Source organism: Chinchilla lanigera, unplaced genomic scaffold, assembly GCF_000276665.1.
Source record: "Chinchilla lanigera isolate Chin_1 unplaced genomic scaffold, ChiLan1.0 scaffold00081, whole genome shotgun sequence".
In the NCBI taxonomy this organism is placed as follows: domain Eukaryota; kingdom Metazoa; phylum Chordata; class Mammalia; order Rodentia; family Chinchillidae; genus Chinchilla; species Chinchilla lanigera.
In genome coordinates, this window is record NW_004955482.1 from 5,519,049 (window position 1) to 5,533,757 (window position 14,709).

At 42.9% G+C, this 14,709-nt stretch overlaps 1 protein-coding gene across 7 annotated transcripts in view; it reads left to right on the top strand.

The window, feature by feature from the left end:
- The first annotated feature begins 116 nt into the window (after positions 1–116).
- Sbno1 (strawberry notch homolog 1 (Drosophila)) overlaps positions 117–14,709 on the top strand; it is a 52,252-nt gene continuing 37,659 nt past the window's right edge. For 3 of the 7 annotated variants that reach the window (XM_005403039.2, XM_013503552.1, XM_005403043.2), the window contains exons 1-3: positions 117–125; positions 9,607–9,735; positions 11,786–11,890. In XM_005403039.2, the coding sequence (XP_005403096.1) occupies positions 9,607–9,735; positions 11,786–11,890 (234 nt within the window). In that variant the 5' untranslated portion in view covers positions 117–125. The remainder of the gene's footprint in view (positions 126–9,606; positions 9,736–11,785; positions 11,891–14,709) is intronic. The other 4 variants (XM_005403045.2, XM_013503553.1, XM_005403047.2 and 1 more) reach the window with 2 other exon arrangements.

A 14,709-nucleotide genomic window follows, 5' to 3' on the forward strand; every position in this document is an offset into this window, starting at 1 on the left:
CGCTGTCCCGAGCCCGCGGCGGCCCGAGGACGGGGCGGCAGGGTCTGCGCAGCCGGCAGCTCGGGGGTCACCCCGTTAGCTTCCCCGCAACACCGGGGCCTCGCGGCCCCGGGCCCGCGGGGAAAGTGAAGTCGCGGTCCTCCCGAGTGCCGCTCCTCCGAGCACTGCTCCCGCTTTGGGCGCGGGGAGGGAAGGAGGCGGCGGGCTTGTCCGTGCTGGGTCTGCACCCCTCGCGGGCGGGGCGCGCGGACCTCGTGCGGGGCGCGGCGGGGACGGTGCGTGGGACACGTGGGGGCTGCGTTCCTGCCTCACCCGGTGCGGAGCTGAGTTTTGCCTGGAGCGAGCGTGCTGACCTCCCCGACCCTCGGGGTAGGTATAACGTGGGAGGGGTGGCGGTGGCGCATTGGCTTCCTCGGACGGTGTCCGCTGTACCGAGCATCCAAAGTTCCCCAAAGCAGTGTCGGCTCGTGGTTTCCCAGAAGTGGTTTGGGATCGGTTTAACCGCTGCGGAGATTTGGATGTTCTGAGCCCTTGTGATTGTTTCTTTCCTGACCCTGGCGTCCGGCTCCTCCCCTCTCCACCCGGCTTTGTGCTTCGGTTTAGTTAATGTTTGCAGACCACTAACTTGATCCTTGCGCAGAGAAGCTCTTCTTATGTGCTTGCTCCGTTTACTGTGGGAGGCTTTTGTTTTTGGGAGTCGCTGGCTGAGAAACGTAGGAAAAGAACGGGCGAGAGAATGAGAGTCAGAGCGACGTCTTTAATGCATTGCGTTTCGCAGCTAGTTGTAACTGCACCCGGAAGTTTGTGTGGAACACGTGCTGTGGGAAGGTTAGAAACTGGCTCCCCTTTGACCTTTAAAAGTTGATTGTTAGCGGTGGGTGTGGAGTTAAAGTCGAGGCCTCCAAAGAGTCAGATGGGGCCGGCAAACTGTCAAACCCTAAGTGGCTCTGCACCAGTCAGCTTAGCACTTGCATACAGTTCTACCAGCTGACTGGAGGGATCTTATCTGTTTCATACAACTCTCTTAAGATTTTTTTTTTTGTCTTTTTGAGATAGAGTCTCGCTATGTAGTTCAGGCTGGCCTTGAGCTCACTTTGTAGCCCAGGCTGGTCTCAAGCTCGCAATGATCCTCCTGCCTCAGCCTCCCGAGTGCTGGGGTTACAGACGTGCGCCACCATAACCTGCAAAATAGAATTTTAAACAAAACTTCACTTTGGTTCTTGGATAAATGTTAAAAAGAAGAGCCCTACTATTCATTCATTCATTGGTGGTATGTGTTAGGCAGTTTTGTGTTTTAAGGGCTTTGTTGAAATTACTTTCAAAGCAGGCATGATGAAAATTCTTTTCATGCTCTTAAAAGTGATTTGCCCAGAAGGCTTTATTTTTATTTTTTTGAGACATGGTCTTCTATGTAGCCCAGGCTGGCATCAAACACTGAGCTATCTTTATGTCTCAGCCTCTATAGTATGTTGGGATTATAAGCTTGCATCACCAGGCCCAGCCTGGCCCAGAGGCTGTAGCTACTGATATACTACGTATTTTGTTGTTTCCTTTAGGTTGAACTTTGAGTTGAGACTTGCCACCTGTGAAGGACAAGAACATGCAGTTCTGGTTGCATCAAGTAGAGTAACTGGAACGTTAGCCTCTTCGCGTTCTCATGCTTTGCCTGACTAAAGTTGGTGTAGAATTGGTTTCACATTAAGTAGCCAATTAGAAATAAAGCTACATAATACTAAAAGTTTTTGCAAATCTTTGTTTTCATATGCTGATTGATCCACTTTGATATGACTTGAACTCACCAAGTATTGAACACAACCTTAGGGTACCACTAAACTTCTGTGTAGATGGAAAGTCTCTTGAAGATCTCAAACTATTTATGTCTTTTTGAGGCAACGTCTCACTATGCAGTTCAGGCTGTCTTTGAGCTCATTTGGTAGTCCAGGCTGGTCTTGAACTCGCAACGATCCTCTTTCCTCAGCCTCCCAAGCACTGGGATTACAGGTGTGTGCCACCACACTTGGCCACAAACTATTTAGTAAGTCAGCTATGATATAAAACTCATCAGGTTACCTATGTTACATATTTCTTGGGAAGCAGCAAATAAATTTTAGCAAACGTTTTAGTAAATGATTTGCAAATGTTTTTAGTACATCTTACAATAAGAAATATATTTTACACAGTGATCTAGTACATATAAACACAGATACAAAAATTTCAAAAGATAACATTTTCTTTTCATGCTCTGCAATTATTTTTTGTTTGTTTTGAGCCAGGGTCTTTATACATAGTCTAGGCTGGCCTTCAACTGACAGCAGTCCTCCTGCCTCAGCCTCCCAAGTGGTGAGATTATAGGCATGCATCACCACACCAGCCTTTGCAATAATTCTTGGTTCTATATATGAATCATTAAAAATGTTGAGTATGATAAAATTAAGCAGACAGCCCATTGACCTGTCGCTACCAGCAGGTTGAAAATGCTGGTGCGCTCCACTCCACGTAACATACTATGCAGATGCTCAAGTCCAGTATATATATGGTATCATATTTGCATGTAGTTTATATACATCTTCCTCACTTTTTTTAAGGTCTTTTTGAGACAGGGTCTTGCTATGCAGATCAGACTGGCCTTGAGCTCACTTTGTAGCTCAGGCTGGTGTTGAACTCACAAAGATCCCCCAGCCTCAGCCTCCCAAGTGCTGGGATTACAGCCATGGGCCACTGCTCGACTTCTCTTACTTTTTATATTCTCTCTATATTACTTATTCTGTCTAACACACCATAAATACTATGTAAGCAGTAGCTATATTCTGTTGTCTAAGGAATAGTGACGAGGTAAAAGTCCATGTTCAGTGCCGGTTAAGTTTTTTGTGTGTGAATCTTTTTGCTTCTTGGTTAAATCTTTGAGTGCATAACCTGTGGCTGTGGAGGGCAAGTATGGTTTTGAAATTGCAGGATCGGGGCTGGGGATTTAGCTCAGTGGCACAACGCCTGCCTGGCAAGCGCAAGGTCGTGAGTTCGAATCCCGGTACCGGAAAAAAAGCCAAAAAAAAAAAAGAAAGTGCAGGATCTTGGAGAGGTGTGCTATTGGACCTCCTGCATTTTTAATTCTATTCCAGACCTTTTGTAGTTGGTAACTGCTCTTCTGTGACAAGGGGATACTCGGAGGTTGTTTTGATTATTGAAAGAGAAATCCAGCCAAACAGCAAGTATCAAAAGTCATCTGAATTTGAGGGAGTGATCAAAGGTGTTGTGTCACTTTCCCTTTCTGATTCTTGTGTACTTTAGGCCAGTTTTGAAACTTTGTATATACTTTGCACATTCCCTGCAGAGCACATGGCCCACACCTCTGATCCCCCCCATGCAGGAGGCTGAGGCAGGAGGATTGCTGCAAGTTCAAGTTCAGCTTGGCCTACACAGTAAGTTCCAACACAGCTTGAATTATATAGGGAGACCCTATCTCAAAAAACATAAACAGAAACTACACGTTCCTTTATGATTGTTTTTCTGCAAGGTTTGCATTGGGGATGTTTTACTGAGCAGTCATAACCTGAAGAGGAGGTATTGAAAATAGAGTTTATATCCTTTTAGGTTAAAAAAAAAAGTCATTTTAAGCTAACTTCTTTATAACTAGTTTCTCTTTTTCTTCTGATTTTTTTTCTTTCTTTTTTTTTTCCTTTGAGCCAGGGTCTTGGTATGAAGTCAAGGCTGGCCTTGAACTTGTGATCCTTCTGCCTCAGCCCAGTAGTCCTTCAGATACTTAAGCTGATATTCTTCACATCAGGGCTGTATAGAAGCAAAATTGTGACTGAATCTTGCATCAGACATGGTCAACACTACTAAGTAAAGAAAAAAGTCTTTCTTAGTATTAGTTGAGGCAAAGGTATTTGTTAAGTGGTACACATTTTAAAATGTCTACCAGTTTCCTGTAGACATAACTGATTAACTGGACACGCTATTTGGGAGCTGCCTTGTTGGGTAAAAAGAGAACTAGCATCTTATAGAACTAAAGTTGGATTAATTCTTGGAAAGATTGCTAACAATTAAAAGTTTGTAAGTCAGACATGGTAGTGCACCGCTATAGGTGCAGCACTCAAGGACCCAGAAGGCAGGGAGGTTGCAAGTTGGAGCCTGGCTTGGGCAGTGTAGGAGACTGTCACAAGATAACAATTAGGGAAAGAGCTGAGGGTGTAGCTCCACATGAAGGCCCTGGGTTCAATATCTCTCTCTCTCTCTCTCTTTCTCTCTCTCTCACAAACACACACACACACACACACACACACACACACACACACACAGACATGCACACGCAGTTCATAGTCTGGGAAATAAGTGTTGTGTCAGTGATATGAAAGAAGACATCTTTGAGGAGGGAATAATACTCATGTTTCTCAAAATAGTTAATAGCTAGTAGCAGTTTATTCTAAGTAATACTACATTTACTGTTCAACACAGCAATCCTATAAGGGCAATTCTTTACCCCTGCCACCTTGAGACAGGGTCTCACTATGTAGTTCACACTGTCTTTGAATTCACTGTGTAGCCCAAGGTGGCCTCAAACTTGTGATACTTTCGCCTCCATCTCTGAGTGCTGGGATCACATGTATGTGCCACCATGCCTGGCTTTTTTTTTTTTTGGTTTTTCTCCGGTACCGGGAATCGAACTCATGACCTCACGCTTGCCAGGCAGGCGCTGTGCTGTTGAGCTAAATCCCCAGCCCCCATGCCTAGCTTTTTGCCTAGTTCCCACCTTAAGGTAAGGAAATGGAGCCAGAAGGTTATCATTTGACCATGTCAGGCGCGCAGTGGGTGATGTGGCCAGTGTCTGAATGGCCATAATCATTCTGAGCTTGCACTCCCCTTAATCACAGCAGTGTGCTGTTGCCCTTCAGATAGTGCAGCCCTTGTGTCTGCTCAGAGTCACCAAGATCTGCTTTGGTCTCCGAGGGAGGAGCCTGGTCCCTGGAGATAAGCTTCAGTGTTGGTGTTCTCAGTGGGAGCTGTATCCTCCCATTCTTCTCCTTGACACTGTCTCTGTTCTCTTCTTGCCTAGTGTAGCTCTTGCTTTTTGCTACTGTGTCTTTTTTTGTATTTATTGTAGAATTTTTTTTATAGGTGTTCTATTTTGAAATGGGTGATGTTTTCAAATACATTTACCACAAATATCAAACTTTTTGTTGGTTGATTGTGACAAGAATGTCTGTAGTAATTTGTGCGTTTGTTAGGTTACTGCATGGTAAATACCACCTGAAGTCCATGAACTGTTTTGTAGACACACTAATGCGTTTCTTACACTTAGCGGTATTTCATATTTATGTTCTGGTTTTTTTTGTGTGTGTTTTTTTTGTCTTTTTGAGGCAGGGTCTCGCTATGCAGGTTGGGCTGGCCTTGAGCTCCCTGTGTAGCCCAGGCTGGTCTCAAACTAGCAATGATCCTCCTGCCTCAGCCTCATGAGTACTGGCGTGCGCCACCATGCCCGGTCTTATTTTGTAGATGCAAAGTAAGAATTTGCTTTCCTTCCCAGGAATACGTCTTATTCATAAACTGAGGACAAAGAGCTGGTCATGATGACACAAGCCTATAATCCCATCACTTAGGCTGAGACAGGAGGATTGCTGGGAGTTCAAGGCCAGCCTAGAATTTGTAGAGACCATGTCTTTAAAACAAAACAAATACAAGGGCTGGGGATTTAGCTCAGCGGCAAAGCGCCTGCCTGGCAAGCGCAAGGTCGTGAGTTCAGTTCCCGGTACCAGAGAAAAACCAAAAAACAAAACAAAACAAAACAAAACAAATACAAAAGCTGTTAGTTTTGCTTAATGAAATTAGAGAATAGAATATGTATTCTTTCTTTATCCTTTTTTCCTGCAAAAAAAAAAACAAGTAGAGGATTTGTGTCCAAGACACAAATGTAGAATCCCTAGATTCCCTAGATTTCATTTGTGTCTTACATATATAAGATGAAAATCTCACTCATTATCATAGTAGTCAGTGTCTTTTGCACACATAATCACTACTAGGTCACTACTTAGAAAATCTCAGGTCATTGTTTTAGTTGACAAGTAAAAGTTGTATATATCTATAGTACTCACCATGATGTGTGATACCTGAATACATTTGGAATGACTGGGTCAAATGTGATTCTTCAGTGAGTTCGGAGCTGGTCACTGATAGCATTACTTATAACTGTTGCCATCTTTTCTTCTATAAATATCAAAAAGTTTTGCCCCAAAATTCTTCCCTTCCATGATGATATTTGTGTTCTTTTGATCCTCATTGATAAATAAAATGTATTTTAAAAAACTCTCAGCCGGGTGTGGTGGTGTACACCTGCAATCCCAGCTCTCGGGAGGCTGAGGCAGGAAGTTCCCTTTGAGTTTGAGAGACCCTGTCTCAAAAACAACAACAAAGAAAACCCCAAAACCTCTCATGAATTTATTAACACTTTTCAGGGATTCTGCATTTTTATTAGTAAATGATATTCCTGTACTTTTGAGTATAATTAGGCTTAGTTTATATCTGATCCATACTATTGGCCTCCAAGTGTCTGTGGTCTGTAGTTTGTAATTCACTGGTTTAAAACAACATACTTTTGGGTATAGTAGGGGTTTGAAACAAGAGGTAAGACCCAGGCATGTGGACCCAGTCTGGGCAACAAAGTGAGAACCTGCCCTTCTTTCTTTGCGATACTGAGGATGGAACCCAGGGTCTTTATACTGAGCTACATCCCTAACCTTTTGAAAATTTAAACACATCTTAAGACAAGGTCATGGTAAGTTGCCCCAGCTGCTGGTAAAGATCCTGGGTGCAGCCCTCAGTACTGGCAGAAAAAGGGTATGTCTGGCTTCTAAGATGGTGTCCATGCATGAAAGTGAGGGTACCATGGTTGCACAAGCTGGCTGTTGCACACCCCTGAGGCCCTCATTGTCACTTACTTTTAGTTTTTTGTTTTGTTTTGTTTTGGTACCAGGAATTGAACTTAGAACCTCATGCTTGCCGGGCAAGCGCTGTGCCACAGAGCTATATCCCACACTATTTTCTTGTCTTTTTGAGACAGGGTTTCACCATGCAGTTTGGGCTGACCTTGAACTCACTGTGTAGCACAGGATGGCCTGGAATTCACAGCGATCCTCTGGCCCCAGCCTCCAGAGTGCTGGGATTACAGGCGTGCACCATCACATCCAGCTTCCTTGTTGTCATTTAAGTACCTTCCACTTATCTCAGGCACAAGGGGGAGCCCTAAACATACACTTTTTCAAGTGTAAATAAATCATTTCCAATGTTTACTTTTTTTTTCTTTTTTTATCTTTTTGAGACAGGGTCTCGCTATGCAGTTCAGGCTGGCCTTGAGCTTACTTTGTAGCCCAGGCTGGCCTTGAATTCGCAACGATCCTCCTGCCTCAGCCTCCTGAGTGCTGGGATTACAGGCGTGTGCCACCATGCCTGGCTCCAATGTTTACTTTTTAAAAATGCGTTTTGGGCCCGGTGTGGTGGTGCACACCTGTAATGTGAGCACTTGGGTATCTGAGGTAGAAGGATTGCCACGAGTTCAAGGCCATCCTGGGCTCCATAGTGAATTCAGGTGAAGTCTGGACACATAGGGAGATCCTTTCTCAGTAAAACAAAATGTGTTTTGGTAGTCTCTGGGGTTCTGTTAATGTAGCAAAGATTAGCCAGAGTGGGTGAGGCAAGACCCCATTGTCACAGGTCATTGTTTATACAATGCAGTGTTCTGTGGGTTTAGAATTTGTTTTTGCCCTAAGATAGGCTCTTTCTCTCTAAGAGCCTGGTCTTGAATTTTTGGTGCCTCCGCCTCCCAAGTGCTGGGATTACAGACGTGCACCACTATGCCCGGCTAACATAGAGTGTTTCTCTGTTAAATGTCTTTTTTTTTTTTTTTAACTATTTTCCTTTTTGGTACAAGGAATCGAACTCAGGGCCTCGCACTTGCCAGGCAGGTGCTGCATTGCTGAACTACATCCCCAGCCGTCTGTTAAATATCTTGCTTTCGTCTAAAAACACTGCCAGGTGTGGTGGCGCACACCTGTAATCCCAGTACTTGAGAGGCTGAAGCAGGAGGATCGTTGCAAGTTTGAGACTAGCCTGGGCTACAAAGTGAGCTCAAGGACAGCCTGAACTGCACAGGGAGACCCTGTCTCAAAAAGACCAAGAAATAAATAAAAAAAAATATAAACCCTAATTTTATCACACAGACTGAGAACACATGAATCAGTTGAAAAATTAGTGTCTTTTTAATAACCTGAAATTAGTTTTCAAAGTAGTCAGATCTCACGTTTGTATGTATGAATCAGTTATTTCAAAGAAATTAATGAGGAAAGTTAAAATTGAGAAAGCGCTCCTAAATATTGTTTGTTTCCCAAGTGGTTAAAAATTCATTTTGAAAGCGCCTGCCTGGCAAGCGCAAGCTCCTGAGTTCGATTCCCGGTACAAAAAAAAAAAAAAATTCATTTTGATAGAATACTTTGGTCTGGCTCCTGAGATTATAGTTGGAAAACTCCAGCCTAAAACGTGCTTGCTCCTAAATTAGCTTCCTTCCTTCTAAATTTCACATAACTAATGCTTCAAGTCTCCTGGGTTCAACTTCTAGTTTTTCATTTTCTCTTGACATAACTAATCCATCATGTCATGTTTTTTCTCTGGTATACTTTTATTTATTTGTCTTTTTTTTGAGACAGGGTTTTGCTATGCAGTTCAGGCTGGCCTGGTACTGTGTAGCCCAGGCTCACGGTGATTCTCCTGCGCTGAGATTACAGGTGTGTGCCACCACACCTGGCTTAGTATACTTTTATTTAAACTACACTGGATGGATTCTCTTTCCTAAATATCTTGGAGTTCATTCCCCTCCTTTCTCTGCTCTCTGTGATTCTAACACCACTTCTCTTGGAGAGCTGTAACAGTTTTCAAGATTTCTTCTTTTGGTCCCTCTGGACCCTCTCAGTTTGTGGGCACACTGCTGTGAGGAATCTTTCTAAATCACAAATCTGTGTCATCCAGAGTCCACGTTTGGAAACTTTTTAGTGACTGTATTACACACAGTGTTAAAGGCGCTCCATCTAGAATGATGGACAAGGCTTGTGAGTGGTGTCTTCCTCCTCTCCCTGGTGCTTTTTCTTGTCAACTGCTGTATGTATTGGTTAGTCCAGCCCTTGTGAGCGCGTCACGTTGTTTAACGGCTGCGTGCACTTAAATACACTGTTGAGAAGGTTCTTGTCCTGGTGAGCTCTTCTTGAGATGCAGTTGCACTGTTGTCTTTATTTTCTTCTTCCGTAAAGTTCACTTTCCCTTCCCTGATCTACCTAGGGTTTTGTAGATGTGTCCTGCTGTGATTTACATATTTGTTTTTCTTTTTCTGGTTCTGGGAATCGAACTCACGACCTTGCGCTTGCCAGGCAGGCACTGTGCTGCTGAGCTAAATCTCCAGCCCCGATTTACATACTTCTGTCTTTACTTTAGTGGAGCTTCCTGGAGCTTTCCTGACTCGTAGCAAGTTCTTCATAAGTCTTGTAGAAAATGTTGGATTGTTTATTTAGAGGAATGTTAATATTTTTCACTTAAAGTTTTTAATGTTAATATTTAATCTTTCATTTAAAGATGGTGGAACCAGGGCAAGACTTACTGCTTGCTGCTTTGAGTGAGAGTGGGATTAGTCCAAATGACCTCTTTGATATTGATGGAGATGTGGGGCTTGCATCTCCAACCCCAACCCCTGCAGTTCAGCAGGTAAGTTTTCTAAAGCTTTTGTCAAACAGCAGGGCTTTTGTTAACTTTTAATTTCATGTATACCAACAGGTATTACCTCTTAAATTTAAATATAGATGTGAATGTTATTCTAGTGTTGAATATTTGTCTTCATTCATGAGGTAGAACATATTTGGAATGAAAACCAAGATACTGTTTTCTAATTTGATACGATTATGTGTATAAACATAAGATAGTACTTGTTTACAGAACGAGTGTCTGACTTCTGGCTTGCCTGGGCTGCACTGAGGGAAGAGAAGCTGTCTGAATTGTCTGGGGTTGCATATAAGATACACGATATAGTTGATGTACGTGAGAAACATTTCACTTTACTCTTTATTTAATTTTTCAGCTCCTGAGGATTGAGCTATATCCCCAACCCTTTTTTTTTTTTTTGTCTTGGCACAAGGTGAGGCTGGGCTTGAACTTACAATCCTTCTCAGCCTCCCAGAATCCTGGAATTACAGGCATGTGCCACTATGCCCAGTTATTAAAAAATTAAGTTGTTTTATGAAATAACACAAGCCCAAGTTTAATAATCCAATAAGAAAATTTAACATGTCTAACAATAAAACATCTGTCTTCTCAGGCACACACGTGTGTCTAGGTGGAAATACTGTTACCTGTAACTACTATATTTTATTTGAAAAATCAAGCTCTTGAAACATCCGGTACACGTGGACTTCATTCGGCTCTGGTGGGCACAGGAGGTGGAGCCGGTGGTACGCTGTGCGCACCCTCCAGTGTTCTGTGCTCGGGTGCCGCATGAGCAGCTCATTAATATCGCAGGAGATCACATACTCATATTAAAAGCTGATAGTATTGTCAGGCCGTTTCAGTACCTGTCCAGAGCTGCCTGTGGACTGCAGCCCACAGGTTGGACATACCTGATTTATGAGAGTTTTTGTGGGAGGATCATCCTCTCCTTTAAGTTGTCTTTGTACATTATCAGAGTAGTTTTCTGTCACTTCACTGTACATATTCTCTAAAAGGGAAGATTGTGATGTTAGCATAGTTTTGCAGCGATTTTAGGCTTGCAAAGATTACATAGGGGTACGTTGGTTCATAAACTTAAGTTGTTCCACGATTCTAGAAAAATGGGCTATGTTCATGTTTGTATGGGAAAGATGACCCTCTTCATGTTCGTCAGCCAGTGGAGTTTGCAAATGGAAATAAAATTTTGCCTGGGTGTGTTGGCGCATACCTGTAATTCCAGCACTCTTTAGGCTGAGGGAGGAGGATTGCCATGAGTTTGGTGCCAGCCTGAGCTATATAGTGAGTTCAAGGCCAGCCTGGACTACATAGTGAGACCATGTTTAAATAAAACAAAATAGGGGCTGGGGATAAAGCTCAGTGGCACAAGTGCCTGCCCGGCAAGTGCAGCATTCTAAGTTCAATCCCCGGTACCCGCCCCTCAAAATAAATAAATAAAACAAAATAAAATACCAAACAAAATTTTACCAAATGCTTCTGTTTGCAAACCAAATTGTTTGCAAAGAAAAGCATTTGTGAACTGAGGTACCACTGTATCTGGTACTGATGATTTCATGTTTTAGTTTGAATGTAAAGTTGACATTTTATTTTTTGTGGTGCTGGGGATTTGAACTCAGGGCCTTTCCCATGCTAGGGAAATGTTCTGCCATTGTGCTACAGCGCTAGTCCTGATTTTTTTTTGAGACAGGGTCTCACTATGTAGTTCTGCTTGGCCTTGAGATCACTATGTAGCCCAGGCTGTCCTTAAATACACGGCGATCCTCTTGCCTCAGCCTCCTAAGTGCTGAGATTCCAGGTGTGTGCCACTGCGCCTGGGCAATTTTTATTATTTATTTATTTATTTATTTATTTATTTAATTTTTGGTTTTTTCCGGTACTGGGAATCGAACTCACGACCTTGCGCTTGCGAAACAAGCGCTGTGCCACTGAGCTAAATTCTCAGCCCCCGCCTGGGCAATTTAAAAAAAAAAAAAAAATGCAACTCTTGTTCTGGAAACAGAATTCACTGCTGTTTGTTTCTTTGATGATTTCTCTCTAGTCGGTGCCACTTGGTGCATTAGAACTAGGCTTGGAAGCAGAAGCCGCCATTACTGTTAAACAAGAACCAGAGACAGTACCCAGTCCTGCGCTGTTAAATGTGAGGGTAAGAATTACTCAGGTTTGGCATTGCTTCTAAAGTAGTTTAGGATTGTAGCAAGAAAATAGCCTTTCAGTATGAGATAGTTTTATCTTCCTAGGTCTGCTCTTTTCTACCTCTCCACTGTCCTACCCTTGAGATTTCTTTCATTGTTATGCCACTTGCACCACTGGAAGGTAATTTGGACAATATAACTTTTTTTAGTTTATTGCAAATAATACAAAATTCATGAAATAAACATGAAGTACCTATTATCCTATTTTCACTTTCGCTTTTTTCAGGTTTTGTACATTGGTATGCATAATTTTTTTATGTAGTTGTAATTGAGCTTTTCATATAGGGTTCCCCTGACTTTATCTTAAACATAGCTTTTTTTTCCATTTTCTTTTTGAGACAGGGTCTCACTATGCAGTTCAGGCTGGTCTGAAACACACTTTGTAGCCCAGGCTGGCCTCGAACTCACAGTGATCCTCCTGCCTTGGCCTCACGAGTGCTGGGATTACAGGCATGCACCACCACGCCCTGCTCGTGTTTTTTTTTTTTTTTTTTTTTTTGTCTGACATGGAGTCTCACTATACAGTTCAGGCTCACTTTGAGCTCGCTTTGTAGCCCAGGCTGGCCTCCGAACTTGAAATGATCCTCCTGCCTCAGCCTCCCAAGCACTGGGATTACAGGTGTGCACCAGCCACGCCCAGCTAAACAGCTATTAACTAAAGCCAAGTGGCATAAAATTATTTGACAAACTGTTAGTTAAAATTTGTCAATTTTAAGAGCCAGGCATGTTGGTGCATGCCTGTTATATCAGTACTTGGGAGGCTGAGGCAGGAGAATTGCCATGAGTTCAAGGCCAGTCTGGATTACATACCAAGATCCTGTCTGAAAAAACACCACACACGTACACACAAAAACAAAAACACACAAAGATTTTTTTTTTGATAATTTGTGTTACTAAAGGATATTTAAGAGTGATACATCCAAAGCCAGGAGATTCTTATTATGGGAGTCACAGAGAAATAAACAGTTTCAGGAAGAAAGTAAGTAATAGTAGATTTAAGGGCTGGGCATGGTGGCACACACCTGTATTCCCTGCACTCAGGAGGCTGAGGCAGGAGGATCACTCTGAGTTCAAGGCCAGCCTGGGCTACAAAGTGAGTTCAACACCAATCTGAAATGCATAGTGAAACCCTGTCTCAAAAAGGCAAAAGAAAAAAAAAAAGAAATAGACGTAAGTTTGTAAAAGTATCTTAGTTGTACTTAGAGTCACAGTTAATATTATTTTTTGTTGTCAGTTTCTTCCCATGCCTCCCCAGCAATGAAAAAGAAAATGTTGTGTGGGTTTATAGCACCCACATTATCAATATTTATAGTTTGGCTGGGTCGTTTGGTCTTTTTTTTTGTTTGGAGACAGGGTCTTGGTATGTAGTATAAGCTGGCCTTGATCTGGCTCGTGTAGCCCAGGTTGGCCTCAAACTCACGGCAATCCTCTTGCCTCAATCTCCCAAGTTCTGGGATTACTGGCATGTGCCACCACACCTGGCTGTTACTGTCTTTTTAAATTCTAAATTTGGTGTAGACTGTGTGATAGCAAACAAAGCCTTGAACAAGTTGTAGAATTTTTTTTTAGACAGGGTTTTACTGTGTAGTTCAGGCTGGCCTTGAACTCACTGTGTAGCTCAGGCTGGCCTCTAACTCGCAGTGATCCTCCTGTCTTGGCCTTCTAAATGCTGGGATTATGCTGTCATGCCCAGCTAGGAGTCATGGAATATTAAAATCAGAAAATAGCCCTCAAGAGAATCCAGGCCACCAGTTCCTTAAGTGATTGGCCCAGGATTGTTTTGTTGGAGCGGTGCTGGCATTAGAAATTCTTTCAACAAGCATGGTGGTGCATACCTGTAATCCTAGCACTCAGGCTGAGGCAAGTGGATCACCATGAGTTTGAGATAAGCCTAGACTATAATATCCTGTCTCAAAAAACAAACAAACAAAAGAAATTCTTTCTGTTACTAAGCATTATTTAGGATTACTGTACATCACAGTTTGCTTGGGATAGCTTTCAATGTATACTTTCGTTCTTAATAGTTGTATAAAATGTCATACTGGTCTCCTACTTTGTTTTTCTTTTCTTTTTTTGTTTTGTTTGTCTTTTTGAGGCAGGGTCTCGCTATGCAGTTCAGGCTGACCTTGAACTCACTTTGTAGCCCAGGCTGGTCTTGAATTCACAACAATCCTCCTGCGTCAGCCTCCCAAGTGCTGGAATTACAGGCGTGTGCCACCACGCCCAGCTTGTCTGTCTGTCTGTGTGTCTTTCTTTCTGTCTTTCTTTCTTTCTTTCTGTCTTTCTCTGTCGTTTTGTCTCTTTTCTTGCTTTCCTTTTTTGCTTTTTGTCTTTTTGAGACAGGGTCTCGCTATGCAGTTCAGGCTGGCCTTGAGCTCACTTTGTAGCCCAGGCTTGTCTCGAACTTGCAACAATCCTCCTGCCTCAGCCTCCTGAGTGCTGGGGTTACAAGTGTGCACCTTCATGCCCAGCTCCTGCTTTGTTAAAGTGGAGTTTTAACTTGGTGGTTTATAGCTAGTCATACTGAATTAAAGATAGCATTGTAGTGCATGCCTGTAATCCCAGTTGCTTGGGAGCCAGAGCTGGGAGGATTATGAGTTCTTGGCCAGTTGGGCAATTTAGCAGCAAGACCCTGTCTCAAAATAAATAAGTAAAGGAGGCTATGGATTTAGCTCAGCGGCACAGTGCCTGCCTGGCAAGCGCAAGGTCATAAGTTCGATTCCTGGTACTGGAAGAAAAAACAAAACAAAACAAAACCAAAAAATAAGTA